At 30.3% G+C, this 21,349-nt stretch overlaps 1 protein-coding gene across 2 annotated transcripts in view; it reads right to left on the bottom strand.

Moving 5' to 3' along the window:
* The window catches only part of LOC126755484 (longitudinals lacking protein, isoforms F/I/K/T-like), a 116,254-nt gene that overhangs the window by 19,619 nt on the left and 75,286 nt on the right, over positions 1 to 21,349 (bottom strand). The window contains exons 6-7 of one of the 2 annotated variants that reach the window (XM_050468080.1): positions 11,300 to 11,476; positions 7,889 to 10,706 (exon numbers count right to left, since the gene is read on the bottom strand). The exons of the other annotated variant lie outside the window; for it this stretch is intronic. Coding sequence (XP_050324037.1) covers positions 9,172 to 10,706; positions 11,300 to 11,476 — 1,712 coding nt within the window. The 3' untranslated portion in view covers positions 7,889 to 9,171. Of the gene's footprint in view, positions 1 to 7,888; positions 10,707 to 11,299; positions 11,477 to 21,349 lie in introns of those variants that run through there. 2 annotated transcript variants of the gene reach the window in all.

Genomic DNA, 21,349 nt, shown 5'->3' on the forward strand with positions numbered 1-21,349 from the left:
ATGCGTCTTAGTTTTCTTAATTTTTTTTTACATTTTCTTTTTGTTTTTGTTTTCTTTTACTTTTTCGTAATTTTAAATAACTGAGATCATTATTAATTATTTACTATTACTTTTGTATGTTTACTGATTTTCGCTACACTTTCGCTCTTTTCACACTTTTGCGCGCGCTGCACTCTCTTTTCGCTTGCTTTCTTGATTGTTTTTTTTTCTCAATTATTATTTTTAACTTTTCTTTTTATTATTTTTTATATTTTCTTTCTAATTATTATTTTTATGTTTTCTTTTTATCTATTATTTTTATTATTTCCGCTAATCTTTTCTTTCTACGTTCTCGTTCCTATCTTACTTTCTTTCCTCTCTCTCGTTTTATTTTTGCTACTTTCCTATCAACATACACTTGCTCCGCTCAAGTCCAAGCTTTTTTCGCTTTAATTTTTAATTTTTACTTTTTATTATTCCTTTTATCTTTTCGTTTTAATTTTCTATCTTATTTTTCTCTTCCTCTTTCATCTCTCTCGTTAAATTTTGGCTTTTCTCTCCTGTCAACATACAATTGCTCTTCTCAAGTCCAAGCTTTTTTCGCTTTTATTCTAATTTTTACATTTTTTGTTATTTTTTACTCCTTTTTAACAAAGTCCCCTAATACCATCGCAACTTATACGTTCTACATAACTACTTATGTACTCCATATACCACTGTCCATATCACTTTGTGCTTCAAATATCACTTCTTGTGTCTCCTCCTCCTCCAATTTTGGCTGCCACTTACATACATGCTTAGTTGTGCTGTAATGTGGCGGCCATAACGGTAACAGCCAAAATATTTATATGTATATGCAACAAGTATTCACATATGCTGACTGTTTGCATATTAATTTTTGTTTTTGTTTTTGTAAAACTACATATACAATTACATTTACAATAATTGTTTAATATTCTCTCACTTTTAATCATACATACAGACATACAGGCTTTACTTAATATACATTTTTTGTTTTACTTATATAAGTATGTATGTATGTATGTGTGCATGTCTACATAATGTTGTAGAGAATATTAGTTTTATAATATATATATTTATATGTTCGTATAAAAGTATACTTTTAAGCTATAGTTAAAATTGTAAAAATAAATGAATGTAAATAAAAAAACGACTAAGTTCTCAAGATCATTTGGAAAATTATAAGACTTCTTTATGTTTAAAAGAATTAAATCACATTCGTGCTAATTAGTTAATGTGTGTGTTGCTTGCTTGGAGAACTCCCTTCATCAAATTGCACTCCTACATACCTGCATGCATGTCTCTCTGTGTGTTTGTGTAAGTGTAAAGGTGTTTCGTGTATGAGTGTATGTGTGTGTGTGTGTTTTTGTTGTTGCCATCAACATCTTTAACGCAACCTAACCCTCAATCTATCACACTTTTAACTTAATTGTTCACTATTTATATATGTATGTATTTACCACTGTAACGGCGTGCGTGCTTCGCTAAAATAAAAACGATTTCAACAATTTCATACTTATGCGTTGGAATGTGCTCTGCGCTATATGCGTTTCATGTGTGTGTGTCTGTAGGCAGATTTATATGCGAATAGCAAAGGAAAGCGTCGAACTCAACGTGGCGAAGTGGGTGGTTGTGCGCATGCGTATGCGCCTGTGTATGTGTGGGTGCGCGCGCTGCTCATAGCAACATATAAAAAATTTTCTTTGCAATTGTGATGAATCCATACTGTCGATTGTTGTTGTTGCCGCAGCTGTTGCACCAATTGTCGTTGTTGTTGTTGTTGTTGTTTTTGTTGCTGCTAATTTTGCTAAATTCCCCAGTATGTAGTCGTAGTATGCGTTGGCGGAGTATCGGTGGTCATTGCGTATATCGTGACGGCTGATTATATCATCGATGTTGATGTGTGCGCATGTGCAGAACGAGATTATGTTTATGCTTTGACTTCTTGTGACAAATCGGACATTCGAATTTCGGCTCGACGCCGCACTCGAAACGCATATGCCGATTTAGGCTGTGCGGTCGTGCATACGAATTCCCACAACGTTCGCATGTGTAGGCACCACCGAAGGTGCCACCACCACCACCACCGGTACCGGATGCAATGGCCGCCATGTGACTACTGCCAGCAGCAGTGCCGCTATTGCTCAATACGCCACTGGCCTCATCGCCACAACTGCTGCCTGCTATGAGTGCGGTGTTGCCAGCCGCTGCCGCTGCTGCTGCTGCTGCTGCCGCCGCCGCTGCCGAGGTAGATGGACCGCCTGAGGTGGCGCTAGGCGCACTCGTACCCGTAGTTAGTGGCACAGTGTTGATGTTACCACCACCACCACCAACAACAACACCAACACCAACGCCACCACCCGTAAGCGGTGGTGTGTTGGCTCTATTTGAAGGCACAACGCCCGCACCAATGCCAGTAGCATTATTACCCGTAGCAGTACTGGTGCTGATGCTGTAACGACGTGTTGGTGATAGTGCACGCGGTTGTCCGGCTGCTTGCGTCGTCAATTGTGCATGTGCGCTGGCGTGCGGATGCGGGAAGTTCATCAGCGACGAGAGGTGGGTGGACGGTGCGGCCGCTATGGACTGTAGTGCAGCCCGTTGTATCGCCATCGACACCAGATTCATCGGGAAAGCGCTCAAGCGTAGATCACATGGTTGCTCGTCGTCGGTACAGTCACCGGGCAATGCGGCGCTGCCATCACCAGTGATACCAACTGTAATCGCACCGCTTTGCGTGACCAAACCAAGGCTAGGCACACCGGCCAAATCGCCCTCATGCTCATTGTCATCGACTGTGGACGTCGGTTCGTACTTTATGACCGGCGTGCAGACACGACTGCTGGGCGGACTGGCTTTCACGCGCAAGTTGGATCGCAGATGTGTGCCGGCGGCAGCGAATACGCTCGTGACATTGAGTTTATCTGGTGGATCGCGCGCACAATTTATTGATTGTCGTACAGCGTACAGCGTGTGGCATGCAACGGAGTCACCATTGAAAAAGAGAGGTAATAAAAGAGAAAAATTAAATTAGTTGTTTTGCTATTTAGTGGGTAAAAGTAAAAAATTTCTAAAATACATTTGTAAATAGTTTAGTCTCGAAAGGAAATAGCAGTCACTTTGGTTAAAAAAATAATTCATTTTATGCTTGAATTCAATTGGAAGGAGTCTTACAAATAATATACATACATATATATAATGTTATTTAAAACACCAATGTATTATATATGTAGAAATATATGTTAAATACTGCATTTCGCAACTGTTAAAACAGTTTAATACAGAAAATGAAAAATTAAAATGATTATTTTTTTCATTCTCGATTTTTCTTTTTTTTGTTTTTGCATACACTTCGCTTATTATGTTTTTTTTTTAATATTTTTCGTTGTTTTTTTTAAATCACTGACTGGCATAATATGAGTAAATACAAACATACATACATACATAGGTGACGAATGTGGTGGTGGTGGTGGTAGTGGTGTTGGCAAGGTGTTGATGATATGCATACACGCTTAGGCAAGATGATGATGGGCTGCTTTTGAATTTTGCTAATTGCTTTGTTACTTGAAAATGTTTCCAAATCGGTTGGTATGATTTTTTTTTATTTTTTTTTTTCGTTTTGTATGTGTGCGTCCGCATGTACGTGTGTATTAGTGTGTTTGCTTATGTGAACTGTGCGAATTTAAGCCTGAATTAAGGAGAAAACTATGCGTTTTGTAATAAAGAAATATAAATGTTGGTCGAGCGTTTCACAAATTTCCATACTGCAAATATATTTACACTTTATACTCGTACTATATAACTAAAGTTTAAATTTGCACTTTTCTTTATACCTTTTTACTTATTTTTGGAAATTTGTGCACGTGATATAGATGATAGTATAATTATTTTTATTAATATTATTTATTTTATTATTATTCACTATATTTTTTTTCAATTTTAAATAATTAATATTTTTTAAATTATTATTTAATTTATTTTTTAGCAATTTAAGTTTTTTTGATTTTTTTTTCTTTGATAATTTTTTAAATAATAATAATTTTTATTTTTAAAATACATATTTTTAAATTTTAAATAATTAGTATTTTTGATATTATTATTAGTTATTTTATTTTATTTTTTAAATTATATTTTTTTGGTAATTTTTACTATTTTTTGTATAAAAATATATATTTTTGTAATTTTAAGTAATTTTTATTTTTTCATATTGAGATACATACATATGTACATACATATTTTACCGTAAACAATTTTTATATTTTTCGAATTTATAAATGTTTTTTTGGTTTTTATAAACACATATTCCTTCAAAACGGCTGTGCATACTTATAGTTATATTATAGAATAAAGTTTAAAATTTGTGCAATCACATAATGATATGTTAAAATTACTTAATTTTTTTTAAATAATTTATATTGTATATATTTTTTTAAAATTGTTAACTAATTCATATATTTTATATTAAAATAATATTTCTGTTTTTACAATTTATAAATTTTTAAATATTTTTTTATAATTTTATATTAAGTGTTTTAATTTTAATACTTTGTAATTTTTTAATTATATTCATTTGTTAAATGTTGTTATACTCTAGCAATATGTTGCACAGAGTAAAATATATTTTTATTTTTTTTATTAAAAATTTTTTGTATCTTAAATTTAAAAAATTAAAAAGTTGAAATGATTTAATTTTATTATATATAATTTTATACTTTATACTTTTCTGTTTAAATATTTTTAATACGTGAAATATTTTTAGTTAAAATAATTTGTAATATTTTACATATTTTTTTATACTTTTTTAATTATTAAAAAATTGTATTTTTTTATTTAAATATTTCATTTTTAATAATTTATAATTTTATATTTATTTTTTTTTTTAATTTTAATACTTTGTAATTTTTTATTTAATTAATTTTGAATAATTTATAATTTTGTTAAGTATATGTTAATTTAGTAAATAAAAATATTTTTATTATTTTTATTTATTTTTAATATTTTTTTTTCTTAAATTTAAGATTAAAAAAAATTAAAAAATTGAAATGGTTTAATTTTATGTTTTACATATTTTATATATATTTTTTTTAATTTTAATAATTTTTATTCAATAAAACTTTTTTTTTTATTAAAACTATTAGGGGTTTCACATCGTCTCATAAAGTTATACATAAGTTATAACGATCCGAAAACATAGCGTTCAGAGTTGTATTTGCGTAAACTTATTTTAGTAAGCAATCCAACAACAAATTTTTTAAACTAGTATAAAAATTTATGATTTTATGATTTTACGATGCTTTATGACACTTTTTGAGTACCCCATATGTGTCACCCTTTTTATTGGCATTATTATTTTTAATCATTATGTAATTATTTTATATATGTATGTAATTTGTTTGCATAAAAAAGGAGCTGCCACACAGCAGTAAAGCATTTGCTAACTCGCACGCTGCATGTTGCAAGTTTTATGTCAGAAAGTTAGTTACAATTATGATGCAAATAACAATAACCATTGTTAATATTAATATAACAGTTACTTGTTTCCGTTTTTATATGTATGCGTTGCATTGTTTATATGCTTGCTTATATGATGTGTGTAGTTATTAGTTTAAAATATGTGTGTAGCACAAATTTTCCGAACAAAAAGCTAGAATATAACTTCATAGTTTCTGGAAATTTGCACAACTATTTATTGGTAACTAAAAATTGTGTAAAACCGCATGCACATACATACAAACATGTACATATGTGCAACAGCCAGATGACTATTTGACTTATAACTTGAGATTAGGCTTGGCTGTGTCTTAACTTATTTCTAAAAAAATATTTTAAACCACACTTGGTAGTATAACACTACTTTTACACGCCAACACAGCACACATACATATACATTTCTAATATATTATATATATTTATACACAAGAGATGCGCATATATGCGTACAGTGTTGCTTAAAAAGTGGTTAACACAAATTTCTTCACATAAAAAATTTTGTTTTCATTCTTTATGTAAAAAAATATTATTTTTATAAAAAATTACTCTTTATATAAAAAACAACACTCTTCATATAAAAAACCTTATATAAAAAATTGTATAAGTTTACGCATGCATTTAAAAGTACTTTATAATTCGGGTATATTTAAACTAATTAAATTCAATTTATTATATGTTACATTATATAAAACCATACAATTATATAGTAAACGTGTGTGAACGCAAAGTCACAAGCAAAACTAGCTAAACTGGCAAATATAAAAGAATAATGGTAAAAAATATAAATATATAAACATATAAGTACTTAATATACACAGATATATGTATGTATAAATAACACTATGTAAAGTATATAAAAATATATAAAATTTACAACTTAATATTTTTTTCACATAGTAAATTAAAAGAAGTACAAATATAAACTAAGCTATAAATCTCAATGCATACATATATTATATATATATGTATATATACATATATAATATAAACATGTATATATGTACATATGTATATCAAATAATTTTATACGAAATTCTGCGGCGCGCTGCTTGCTTGCTTGCTTTAGTTGACATCTACCTTCTTTTTTAACAAAGCGCCACCAAAGTTATTGCTTTTATTGTTGTGTTCTTTGTTGCTATTATAAATTTTAAATAATTAATAAAATTCAAAGTTCTTTCAGAGTTTCTTAGCAAACGCTGCTTTTTTTGGGCACTGTATGGCACTCCACTAACCGCCGGCAGCCAGCAGAAACCTAGAAGAGAAAACTGGTTAGAGAGAGTTCTATATTGGCTAGAATATATGTTTATATGTATATGTTGTAGGTAAACAGTTATGCTTGTAAAAATGTTAGCAATGAGGGTGTGCGGTGAGCTGAAATGGAAGAGATTTTGTAAAAAAAATTATTAAAATATTTTATATAATAGACTTTATATAAAAAAACTTTGAAAAATAATTAATTTATTTGTTTATTGACATATTTTAAAAATTATATGTGGAGTAGGTAGGGTTGCTTTCTAACGACGCAGCTAGGCCTGTAACACTTTAAATATTAAAATAATTTTCATTAATTTTAATATTCTTTATTTTTGTATTAAAAAAAAACACTTTTTTAGTTTTTTTTTATTATTTTGTTTTTTAGAAGTGAGCTGAAAATGCAGCAATTGTAATATTTCTTCGTTTTTGTATTAAGAACAAACTGTTTTATTATTTATTTATTTTTTTTTTTAAAGTGAGCTGGAAGTGAGTCAATTTTATTAAAAAAACTTTAAAGTATTTAAAGCTTTTTGAATATTATTAATTGTGACATTAATTTATTTTTGTTCCATTTTTTATTTATTTTTTGAAAAGGAAATAATTTTATTAAAAATTTCTCAAAATATTTTAAAGATTAAACAAAATTCAAACTTTTTTTAGTATTTTAAGTTTGTTTTAAATATTATTAATTTTATTATTTATTTATTTTTGTCTTAATTTTTTTATTATTATTATTATTATTTTTATTTTGAATAGAGCTGAAAAGGAGACAATTTTATTTAAAAAAAATTATTTCAAATATTTTAAAGATAAAACAAAGTTTATATTTTCAAATATTAAACAAAGTTTAAATATATATTTTTTTAATAGTTACTGATAATGTAAAATATTTAACTATTAAAAAAATATTTAAATTTGTTATTTTCAGGTAAAAAAATATAATAATTCTTATCAATTATTTATTTTTTATTATAATTAATTTTTTTATTCATATTTATTAATATTATTTTTTAATCTCATTTATTATTATTATTTAATTTTTCTTTAATTTTCTGTCAATATTCAACACCAGTTACTGAACACGCGTAGTGCGCCACCGTTCCGTTATCCGCGCTGCAATGAGAACATTCAATAAAATTGCACATTTCGTTTACATTCCGCCTTAAATTGGTTTAAATGTGTTTTATTAGTAATTTTATGCTCGGGTGTACAGTTTTTCTTTAGTTCAAATTATTTATACTCTCATTCTTTGTGTAAGCATTTTAAAGTTAAAACTATAAATAAATATTTAAATGACTTTAATGGCTTTGAATTGGCAAAATACAAATTCTTTTCACATTAGTACTGCGGTAATAATTGTGTGTATGTGTGAATGTGTGTGTTGTTGTGTTTCTGCTTTGTTTTTCTAATTTATTGCATTTACAAAGTTTTCATTTTTTTACAATATTATTGCAACTTGACCAATTTTCAATTCGAAAAAGCTTATTTCAGCGTGTTTGCCATAAGCATTATTACACAAAAGATTAGAATAAATACACTTTAACGTTGAGTTATGTATGTATGTTGCATTAAAGTAATTTTATATTACATTTACATAAGCTTTACAATACGTAAAATAATATTAATACATAAGTTTTCGAAAATATTTTATTTTATATAATTTTTTATATCAATATTTATATTTTTTTTGCGTCAAAAAAACAATTAAATTTTTATTAAACTAAAATGACAGCAACATATGTATATGTATATAAATTGCAATGTTAAATACGTACGTACATATGCTAGAATAAATATCTATGTGTAATTAAATTTTCTATAAGACTTTTAATCATCATTTGACTAGAAAAGGTTTCATTAATGACTTTTGCGTTGCTCCTACATATATGCATACATATACACACGACTATATGTATGTAGTATGTATGTATATGCACGTATAAGAGCGTGAGAAACTATTTCTCATGACTCTCGCACTATAAAATAAATACTAAATTAACAAATTAACAAAAAAATAACAACAAAAATATAAAAAATGTTTTAAAATGAAAAATATTTCTTTAATGAAAATTTACGCACTAAAATATATAAATATATAAGAACGACAATAAATATATATACATATATGTATATGTATGTATATGTATGAACGTTTATGCAAACATATTTTATATGTGCCGCTCAATTTGACTAGCGTCGTTTTGGATTTCGAACTAAATCCGAACTTAAATTCGAAATTAAGGAATGTTCCATTTTTACAAATAAAAATAAATTAAAAAACGCCTAATACATACATAAATAAATACGTTAAATATGCAAACGTTGACAAGTTGCTAATAAAAACGAGCGTGTGCGAACTGTTGCCGAACGCCTACACTATACATAACTGCAACGTCGGTTCGTGTGCGCGTGCATCCGGTCGGCTGTTTATTCATTTTGCTGGAATACGAGCGTGTAGGTGCTGGTGTTGTTCTTCTGATCCTCCTCCATGCGATCGCGACACTTCGTGTTCAAGTGACGCTTCAAATTGCTGTGCACATTCGTGGCATAGCCGCAGAGTTTGCTGCAAAAGTAGCGTGGCGGTTGGCCGCACTCGTTCTTTAAATGACACTTAAGACTATTCTTCCACTTGTAGTTGCGATTGCAATTGCGACACACCCACGGCTTCTCGATGTCCGCATTATAGATCATATCCTCCGAGTGTTCGAGCGACTCCTTGCGCATGCGCTGATTTTGCACCAGAATGCGATAGCGTTTATCATCGGAAACGGACGATTTAAAATCGCCGGCATTGGCGCTACTTTTACCGCTATTGCTTGCGGTAAGCAGTTTCGCATGTGGTTCGCTGTTGCCAGCGGTACCAACAATAATGCCACCAACAGCATCACCACCACCACCAACGCCAACGCTTGCGACGTCCTTAACACCATTGCTGTTGTGTTTCTGTGCCGTAGCCGCTGTTGTTGTTGTTGTTGTTATTGAGGTGATGGTTGCTGGTATGGAGGCGAGCTTGAATTGCAACATCTGTTGCGTCGGTCGTAATTGCAGATGTTGCAAGTGTTGTTGTTGTTCCAGAAGCAATTGTTGCTGTTGCTTGCTCAGCAATGTCGTCGTCTCTTTGCGCTCCAACAGTGTGCGTCGCTTGCCAGCGGCACGCTGCTGGCCGCCCTTATGCGACGCACTCTCGGCGCGATTCGTTGCTGCCTCACGTGTGCTTGCCGGCAACTCGGCGCACTCGGTAACATTTGCGTTTACACGTGTACTGTTTTCGGTTGAGCCGGCGGCAGCTTGTTTGGTTGTGGCTGCTGCTGTGGTCAACAGATCATCCTCATCCTCGGTATTGGTGGTGTCCTGCTCACCGGAGAGTATATCTTCGAATTCCTCCTCATTCTCGATTTTCACTGTGTCAAAAGCCCACGACATGGGGCTGGACAGCTTTAGTTCATAATTGAAATCGGACTCTTTGCCATTATCACCCGTTTGTTGTTCATCATCATCATCATCATCGTCCTCGGCGAGTTCGCCTTCGCCCTCATTCTCGCCTTCCGCCTCCATCTCTTCATCTTCCTCCTGCGTTGAAGATGAGGAATTCTCGATTTTCACCAGCACCTCGGTCATGCTTTCGTCCACCGATTCGAGTTCTACACCCGCAGCTGCCAAAGCTGCCGCCGATATTACGCCCATATTACCGTTATTCAACAAATTCATCTCACCATCATCGCCAGTGCTCGCCGGTGCCACGCAGGTTATTGTGGTGCGTCCAATGCTGCCGATGCGCATCAATGTCGGCTGCTTATTGGGCGTTGTATTGGCCGCTGCTGCTGTTGTTGTCGCCATTGAGGACGATACAATTGCAGGCGATGCGTTTGCTAGGTTATGTGCGTTTATATCGACATTGCTTAGTGCCGTAGCCGCGGTAACGGTGTTAGTGGCCGCATTAGTGGTTGTGGTTAGTGTTTGATCTGACGGTTAGTTTGGGTGAGTTATAAGATTTTTTTTAGTTTTTTTGCATGTTCAAAAATGCAGCGTGAAAGAGAAAGGGAGAGATAAGTAAGGTTAGTACATATGCAATATTAATTTCTTTATGTTTTGGTTTTTTTTTTGTCTGGTTAAATGTGTGAAGTGTTGATAGCGATCGTTGCGACCAACGAAAAAGCTCAGTGGAAGAGGAAAAAAATAAAGAATAATGTAGTATGTGGTAACAAAACGAAATAAAGACTGCAAAGAGAGTAAAAAAATTAATGATAAAAACAACAACAAAGGTTTAAAATAATTATAATTAAAAATATATAAAAATGTATATGTAACTGTGAGTACATAAGTACTTTTGCTTACACTAACACATTTTATTACATAAAAAAACTTAAATATGCATATATAAATAAAATTATAAATTTTATAAAATAATATTTGTTTAAAAAGTCTTAAAAATTATATACATCACATTTATAAAAAATTAAATAAAAATTAAAAAAATAAATTATAAAAAAAAATTTAAAATTAAATATATAAATTACTTGTTGAGTATATTTTTATATGTGTGTAGTGAAAATACCTGGTTGCTGCTCTATCGTCTTCTGCAATATAGACTGATCGGCCAGCATCAGCCAGTCGCGCACGCGTATACGTGATTCACTTTGTGACTGAGTTTGTGCTTCGGCGCTGTAGACGTTGGTGCCGGCTGCTGAGGTAAGTGCCGCACCAGTTGAACATGTTGAAATTGCCACATCATCTGTAAATATAACAAAAACGTTTGGTATTAGAAAAATATATAACTTAAATGCATAATTTCTTAAGAAAATTGAAATTTTACAAAAAAAAAAAAAACAAATGATTAACCCACAATAGTACAGCTGTAAATATTTGTGCGTTTTATGGGTTTTTCTATAAGAAATTTTAAATTTTCTTACATAAAAAACAAATAAATAAATAAAACTAAAAAATATCAAAAATAAAAAATATTAAAAAAAATTTAAATTAAATTCAGAAAAAATTTACAGAATTTCGAGATTAAATTTAAAAGAAATTAAGACAAAAAAATTTTAACTACAACAAAAAGAAATAAAAAAATAAAAAAACAAAAATAATATTAAAAAATTAAAAAAAAATTTAAAAAAGTTAAAGAAAATATTTTAAAAAGTTACAAAAAAAGAAAAATTAACAAAAAAATTATAAATAAATTAAAATATTTCAGTAAAAAATAGTAATAAAATATAAAACTGCTTGTATGTACTTACTTTTTTAATAAACAAGCTACAACAAAATACGTATGTATATGGCAACAAAGCTATGCTAAAAAGTGCTGAAAAATTAACTTAAGTAAACATACATAAAACAAAAATTGCAATAAACACAAAAAAATAAAAAAAATTATAACAATTAAAAAAACAAGTGGCCGATTTTTGCGCAGTGCAGAGGAATACTCAAACTCATTCAGGCTTGGTTTTTACAAAATACAATATTTATTTTTATTCTGATTGGTTGTTTCAACGACCTTATTTATACAATAAACTTTATTCTATTTATAAGATAGACTATAGGCAAATTCAAATGCAGCGTTAACGGTTGCTTGCATTTTGTCTTGTTTTTGTGCATTTACGCTGACACGCATGACACTGCAGTTCAATTTGCTTAGCACATTATTAAATTGTATAATATTATGAGTATTTTTCACATTTTCAAAAATAAATTTTCTGCCTAAAAACTAGTTTTTCATTTTGGCTAAGCACATACACATGTATTGCTTTGCCATTTTATATTTAAAAAATATTTTTTTTTGCAATTAATTTTTTTTCGATTAATTTTTTTTTAATTAATTAAATTATTTTAATTAATTAATCTTTTTTAAATTAATAATTTTTGTTTTTATATTGTTAAAATTTGTTTGTAACTGTATATCAACTTGTAAATTTTGCTTTGCAAAAATTGTATATAAAATTATAAAAAAAAGTTGTAAACTATTAGAATGTTTTAAGGAAATGTTTCGTTTGTGTGTTAATTTGTTGAACAAAAAAAAATTATAATAAGTTTTTAACATTTTTGCATAAATTTCGCTTACTTTTTTGTCTTATTATTGTTGTTTCTTTCAGAACTAACCCGTCACCAATTTATCTTAAAGAGCCAATCACTAATTAATTCAAATTAAATATCCACAATATGCATATAATATATGTATGTAAATATGTTTTTATATACACATACATATGTATATAGTATAAATATATCTATTTTTTTAATATTAAAAAATTTTGAAAATTTCCACGTGTATTTGTAGCAAATTTATGTGGCCACTGTTTGATAACCTCACTTTTTGTTGCTCAGTTTGAACAGTTTTAATTTTGTTTAGAGCGATCCTTGGTCTCGCTGAATGAAAATTCTAAATTTTATGCTTAAATAATATCGTGCGTTAGCTTAAAACAATTTATTATATGCATAATGCATAATGCGAACATACATATGTATATCAAATACATATGCATATACATACATATGTATATATAGCAATATTTAGCAATATATATGTACATATGTATGTATGTATGTTATATGCTGTATATATTAAAGTATATACTGAAGTGCTTGTTACTTTTAGCACATACCGTTATATTTTCTACTAAAAATTCATTTTTTGCTGTAAATTTCAAAGTCAAAAAAAAAAGATTAAAAAAAAAAGAATTTAAATTATTTTATTTCAGGCGTATAAAAATATACTTGAAAGTAAATATGTATGAGTGTGGTAAAAAGCAAAATGTCGCATTTTGTGCCCAAATATAGTTTATAATTTACTGTTATGTACTAAAAATTGTTTTTGTTGTTTTTTTGTTGTATTTACTAAAAAAGTTTCTTTATGTTTTTAGCGAATTTCGTCAAAAGCTTAATGGCAGTGTCAAGCTCTGCTTGAAAGCACTATCATTTTTCGTACAAGAAAAATATGCAAAAATAAAAAAATATTTTAATTTTAATAAAAAACTTAGTCAGTGTCGGAAGCATCACACCTAAAATAAATTGTCTCACTGGCACAAAGTATATATTTATATATATGTATGTTTGTATGTATAAAAATGCTTAAACTGTCTACTTGTTGCAACAAAAATTTTTTCTTAATTTTAATATTTATTTATTTTTATATTTTTTTTGTTTTTGTTTTAGCGTAATTAATTTCAAAATTGCTTCAACTAAGTACCTGAGTTTTATATTCGTTGTCTTAGGCAACTAACTATAACTTCGCTGTCTTCGTCTGCTAACATTAACGCTAAACTACACTAATTCATATATATAACATAACGGTGTTTTTTATTGTATGTATTTAACAGGAATGTCTATAGTGAAATCTGCATATAAACACCGTTATTATTTATGACTTACTATATATATTTTTATTTTCATATGTTTCTCTGACTATACAGTTACGTGCACACCTACACATAAATACTAAAAGTTGCGTACAACTGTTGTCTTGTTAGTCTGCATCTGCGTTGTATTTCCAAAACTCGGTTTTGCTATGATAAAAAAAAAAACGAGTATAACCTCAAATTTCCCTCTTTTTTCACAACTTTCAATTTCTTGGATAATACACTTGCGGATATAACTGAGGTAAAATGTTATAACATTAAAACTACATATAAATATATATGTATATATGTATGTGTATACATATTTGTATGTCTATAAAGTATTTATATGCGTAGTAACCTTATATCAAAGGTCAAAGGTCACGCGCTGCATGTTGGCTTTTGTCTTTTATATTAAATTATTTGTTTTCATTGTTATTATTATTTTTTATTTTTATTTATTATAAATTTTAGTTTTTTTCCTCATTATTATATATTATTATATTGTGTATCATGTATTATTATTTTAATTTTTTTTAATTATTTTTTATCAATAATTATTATTGTTTATTTGTCTTTTGTCTAACCACCTGTCTTTTCACATTTTCTCTACTATGCCTGCGTAGTATGTTCGTCGGCTATATCACAAACAAATTGACTTGCCATGTGAAAACTGTTGTGGCGTACTACTCGCTACTTGCTACTCGCTGTATACATACATACATACATATTTATATATATGTATGTATGTAACTATGTATATAAATATTATTTTTTAATAATCAAGGACTAAATTTGAAGCTTTTTTCACTGAGTTTGTTGCTGTATGCTGTATATGCTATTTCTTACATATGTATATATATATATGTATGTCTATAGGCAACTATATTTATATATGTACCACATACTTTCATTTAATATATATTTTGTTTGTATATTCATATATAAAATTATATAAGTAGGTATGTATTAGTTGGTATGTCTTTTAAAAAACACTTTGACGTTTTGTGGAATGCTTCAACACTGTAAATGTGTATGTATAAAACTCACTTACAACTATTTGGCGTATTATGCCATTTTTAACGAATTTTTATAACTTTTAAATTGTGTCTTGCTTTAATATTGTGCAATTGTATTAGTTTAACGCGGCTTTAAAAAGAAATTACAAAAAATATTGTTGCGTATAAAAAATAATACCAAAATACTACATATGTATATTTACGTTTGTATGCCACATGAGAAGCAACAAGAATTAAATCTGTTATTCAATATTCAATTTGTACTATTACAGGGACTATTATAGCACCTGAGTACACCTGAGCATTTTTTGTTGCAAACTTATTTATGTGGGGCGGGGAGAATATCAAGTTCGAGGTTACTTTAAATTGTTATATACATATGCTTACATACATACAGTGTGTTAACAGCACACAAAACAGCTTAACACGATAATGGAAAATGTTGAGTTATCGTTTATTATTTCTGTTTTTTTTTATTGGTTTTGCGCTTTGTTGTTGTACTTTTTAAGCTTAAAAGTTGAGTTATTTTGAATTATTGTTGCTTTGGTGCAATTTTATGCTTAATACAGCTAAACTCGATATTGTAACATTTTGAGTTAGGCGCTTTTACGTTGATTATTTATTATTTTTGTTGCTTTTCTTGATTTTTTTCGCATTGTTTGAACTTTTTCAACTCAACAGTTGAGTTATTTTGAACTATTGTTGCCTTGGTGCAATTTTTTTTTACTGATACAGCATAACTGTATATTGGACACTTTTGAGAAAAACACTGTCAGGACTTGTATTTGTATTTTTTATGATTTTTATTGTACAAAAAGCGAAATTATTGTTGTTTTGCTACAATGTGAAGTATAGAAGCGCTTAACTGGTCATAAGAAATTTTTAGAAAAGCAATTTTAGGGTTATTAATTTTTTTTTTGTCATTGTATAATTTTGAGATATGCGGTTTTACGTTTGTAATTTATTATTTTTGCTGCTTTTATTGATTTGTGTGGTTTGTTGTGGTACTTTTTTAACTTCAAAGTGAATTTGGTATGAATGCCTGTTATATTGAGCAATACGTTGTTTGAAACAGCTTAACCGGATATTGTGAAATTTTGCGCAATGCGCTTTTATTATGGCAATATTTGTAGTTTTTTGTAATTTTTGAGCATTGTTGTTGTACTTTTTAAACCTAAAAGTTATGTTGTTGCAAAATATTATGGCTTTGGCGCCTGGAATGCTTGTGTAATAACGCGTTTCTGGCTGTTTTGCGCTGTTGCCACACATGTATGTTGTATGTATGTATGTATGTTGCCAATAATAACAATAAAAAATATCTAAAATTCGCATTTAAACTAATAAATATGGTACAGTTAGCTTTAACTTTGTCTTATACACACAAATGAGCGCTTGTCATTTTAGCATAATAAAAAAATTTAATTCAATAACATTTTGTTGCCAACGATAATTTGAAATTATTTGTGGTTAGCAGAAGTTTAACTCCTATATACATACATATGTATGTATGTATGAGCATGTATAATTTTATAATTAAAACAAAAAAAGTTTAATGGCAAATTTTAAATTCCAAAGGATTTAAGTTTTTCTAATTTTTTTTGCTTAGTTCGAAATCTAATTCACGGTCACAGCTGTCAGGTTTAACGACATCGTTGTATAAACATTAAAAGGCATTCTTTAAAACTATGAAAAAAAAAACAAAAACAAAATGATTAAATCAATAAAAATTAAATTAAAAAATTTGGCACTCTGATTCCATTTTTACATTCACTTATTTTGTTTCTTTTTTTGTATGTATGTATATATATATGTTTGCGTGCATACATGCACAACCCGAATACTCTATGCCGACACTTTCGAGTTGCACACACCGGTCTATTTGTAAGGCTCTGCTTATTGTGACGAACGTTTTTGTATCTTATGGCTCTGTCGCAGTGTCGCGCTCACGCTTTGCAACACCACTAACAACAACTATGCATGCGAGCTTGCAAGCTAAGAGAAATTCTGACGCAGCTCACTGGCCGTATTGGCCGCCAGCGCCGCAGCAGTCGGTGCGCTGCCGCTGTCATCGCCACTGTTGCCGGTGAAACTTTTCAAATCTTCCAATTTGATGAACTTCTCTTTGTGCATGCGCTCCATATGGCGACCGATATGCATTTTCTGTTTGGCACGATAAACACAGAAGGGACACTGGAATTGCGGCTCCTTGCCGCACTCCCATTTTTGGTGGTTGCGCAACGACGATTTCAGCTTATACACACGTCCGCATTCCGGACACGGATGACCGCTGCCGCTGACACTGAGACCACCACCGCCGCCGCCGGCACCAGCCGCCGCACTACCACCTATACCATTGCCACCAGCACCGATCAAGCTATTCAATGCGCTAATATTACTCAATATATTGATGTCGGCAAAGGCGGCGGCACCGCTGAGCGCTGTATGATATTCGCCGCTGTTGCTGATCGCGCTGCTGCCCGCGTTAGCGACATCCTCACCGTAGCTGGCATCGCTCAGATTGCCGCTATTATTGGCGGCGGCGGCGGCGGTGGACTTCTCCACCGTTGCCTTCAACATCAATATGGCGGCCTCTTCTTCGGTTAGGTGTTTCATTTTGCCACCTACGCTGCCGGTCGCAACAGCAGCGGCGCCCAGCTTGTCTATGCCACTCGCGCTGGAGCTGCTACGATTCAGCGTTGCATTTGCTAGCGGCGCATCAGTGGCGGCGCTAAGGCTAGTCATGTCATTCGATGTCTCCGGCGCCGGTGACTTGCAATCCAAAGTGGGTGTCACACCACCGCCAAGCGCACCGCCGCCCGCCTTGTCCATCGTGTTTATGGAGAGATCGGTGGGAAAAACTAACGGATTGACACCTTCGCGCAATTGTGTAACCAACGGCATGGCCAAACGCGCATTCCACTCGTTCCAAGTGAGTCCCGCTATGCGCGTAATACTTAAATCTGCATTGATATCGGACATATTTTACATGTGTAAATTGATTAACGTCGTGTTTTACCGTTGCATATTATTATTTTTTATATTTCAATGGTGAGTATGTTACATTTGCGTTGTGGTGGTGTTGGTGGTCAAGTTGGTAAAAATTAACGTGTGTGTTTTTGTTGTCAAATTATATGAAAATAAAAAAGTAGAAAAATAAAAAAGAAAAAAAAGGAGAGAAAAAAATAATATTAAGTTTGGACTGGCACAAATCAAGAAATACAAAACAGTATTTATAAAAAAATAATAATAATTAAAATACATACTAAAAACAAGGGGAACCTGACAGCAACAATACCTAGTCCAAGTGAAGCATCTATTTGTGTATTTATGTACATAGCAACTAATAATCACTTAAGAAGAGGAAAAATAGTTATTTAAATAATAATTTGCGCTTAAACTATGTATATACATATGTAATAACGAATAACGAGCCAATGCCAATGAAGCGATACGATTATGAATGAATACCACATCCAAATGATAAAATTACAGTTATAGATACATACATATGCATATGAAATGTAAACGTATGAGGTAGCAGATGGTGAAGTACAAAATGCAAAGGCTATATGAATCAATACATAGTTACAATGAGTTTAATTTCTAATATTTATTTATGTATGTATTTATGAATGCCCTTTTTGAGTTGCGTTCGTAAGAAAAGCTGGTATTTACAGTTAAACGTAAGCGTTTAAGCGAAAATACTATATAACGTTGCTATAAAATATATATTATAGCGAAAATACTATAATAAATAGCTATAAAATTTACATTTAACCGTTATAAACTAGTAGGCACGCGCGTAAGTGGCAAAATATGTTGAAAAATAAGCAAGAGTATTAAAAATAGGTATAAAATTACTTGAAAAATACAAACTAACAAAGCGCTGAGTAAACTAAGTAATGATAAATACATAAGTTTGCACAAAAGATCGAGCTGCATAAAAATAATCAATGCTGAAATAATTTTTCATAAATTTCAAAAATATATAAACTCCTAAATGCGCGGTGCAAGGCATGTATAAAGGCGCGCGCTTAAATCTATACACAAAAAGTTATTTTTTATGCGCATGTGCACCTAATAAATATAATTATATATACATATAGTATATGTAACTTTTATAATATTGCTTCAAAATGTATGTAATAAATTACATTGAAACTTGTTGAAATAACAATTTTTTATGCGCATGCGCACCTGATAAATATATATATATATATATACATATGTGACTTCTTTAATATTACTTCAATATGTATATAATAAATTATATTTATAACACTAGATAAATCATCATAGATATACATATAAAGACTACAAAACATAAACACAACCTGCGCACACCTAACCTAAAAGTGATTTTGCTTAGTTGGCATTTTGTTTCGAAAAAACAGACCACTTGGTACTTTCCTTGTGTAACTATTTCATATACAACAGTAATGCTTTTTTTTTTTAAATGAACAACATTTTAAGAGCTAAGCACAATTATTAATATGTTAAGTGTACACTATTATCCAATGCAAACCCAATATGCATGTCCCTGCAGTTTTTTGACGCTTTTTGGTTAGCTCCAACGCACGCACAACTCCCGCACAGTTGACCACGTCGCGGCAATACCTTAAGAAAAGAGAAATATATTAATCGAATATCGTACAAAAACAACAGCAATATGCAAAAAAGCACTAATATTTCGCAGAGCCAGCATGGGACTTGAGCAACGACGCACTTCATGGCCCACAAGCCACACGAAACAAACCATATATGGCACTTTTATCACTTGCACCCGTACTTAGGCTTCTTTAGACCTGTAAATACAGAAAAATAGGTTAGTAAAAGTTTAAATGGGACGCTTATGGACTGGCGCGCTATAAAGGAGGGAGGGTGTAGAAATTATATGATGCATGATTTCGTATGTGTGAAGAAAATGCTAGAAACATAGCATGATGTGTGTGAGTGGGTGTGTGTGAATGAGAGACCCATAGAAAGTAAACACGTTGTCGCCCACATTTCCAATTTTATTATTACTTAATAAAACTTTATTTCTCAATATTGAATTAATACTAATACAATATTTAAAAGTACACATATAATTTATGTACACGAATGAAACAGCAAAGTAAGTCTTAATTTACTTCATTTGCTTAATTTTGTTGTTGTTTTCTGTGCACAAGCTTATACCTTAAGAAGAGTGAACTAATTAAGAAACTAGTTATTTAACTATTGCGTAATTACATACAAATACAAATGTGTATGTATGTATGTGTGTGTTATGTTTTTTTTGTACAGTTAATAATTTTTTTTGTTGAAATTAAAACTTTGTTTAATGCATGTGGTTTTTTGTAGTTGTTTTTTTTTACTTTTTTCTTTCTCCTTACTTTCTTTTCTCTTTCTTCCACTTACACTCCTTTACACACAACACGTGTTTTTTTGTGGTTTTTTTATAAGAATATATTTATACACATAATTATTTTAATTATTTTATTTGTTCCATTATTTGCGTTCACACAAGATTTTTCATAAATCTGGAGCGAAATCTTCTGGTTGTGCATTTTTTTTTATTTTTATATTCGCAAAATCATATTTCTGTTTATACATATGTGCTATTATACTTAATCTTTGCTAATATGCGTCAACATTCACTAAACATTGTTTACAAGTATGGTAATCAAGCAAAAAATAACGTTTTCAAAAAATGCTAAGTTTATACAACTTCAAAACACTGCATTTAAGTATGTCTAATAACTGTACAGCTAAGATTTGCTTAGTTAGTACTTTAAAAAGCTTTTCTACGTCATAGTAAGTAGTTTTGTTGTTGTTTTTAAAGAAATATTTTTATAAAGCCCTCATAGCGCAACTTTTAAGCCTTTTTCTAACGGCTTTTTGGATTTCTAACGGCCGTTGGCTTTTTATGTGCAATTTTTTCATGTTAAAAATATATATAAACGCGATGCTGGCGGAGGCAGAACGCTGTTTGTGAAAATAATTTTTTTTTTGAAAAATAAAAATTGAAGGAATTGGTTTTTTATAAAGAAATTTTTGAAATCAAATATTTTTGGAAACATAAATTAAATTTATTTTTTGCACATACAAAATTTTAATTAATTTTTTTTACAAAGCAAAATTTTAATTTAATTTTCCTTTTTTGCAAATCAAAAATTTTATTTAACTTTTTATCAGTAAAACTATTTCAAATTATTTTTTTGTTATGTAAAAAATATTTTAAATTAAGAAAGCAAAATTTTAAAATAATTTGTT

The sequence above is a fragment of the Bactrocera neohumeralis genome, chromosome 4 (assembly GCF_024586455.1).
Source record: "Bactrocera neohumeralis isolate Rockhampton chromosome 4, APGP_CSIRO_Bneo_wtdbg2-racon-allhic-juicebox.fasta_v2, whole genome shotgun sequence".
Classification (NCBI taxonomy): domain Eukaryota; kingdom Metazoa; phylum Arthropoda; class Insecta; order Diptera; family Tephritidae; genus Bactrocera; species Bactrocera neohumeralis.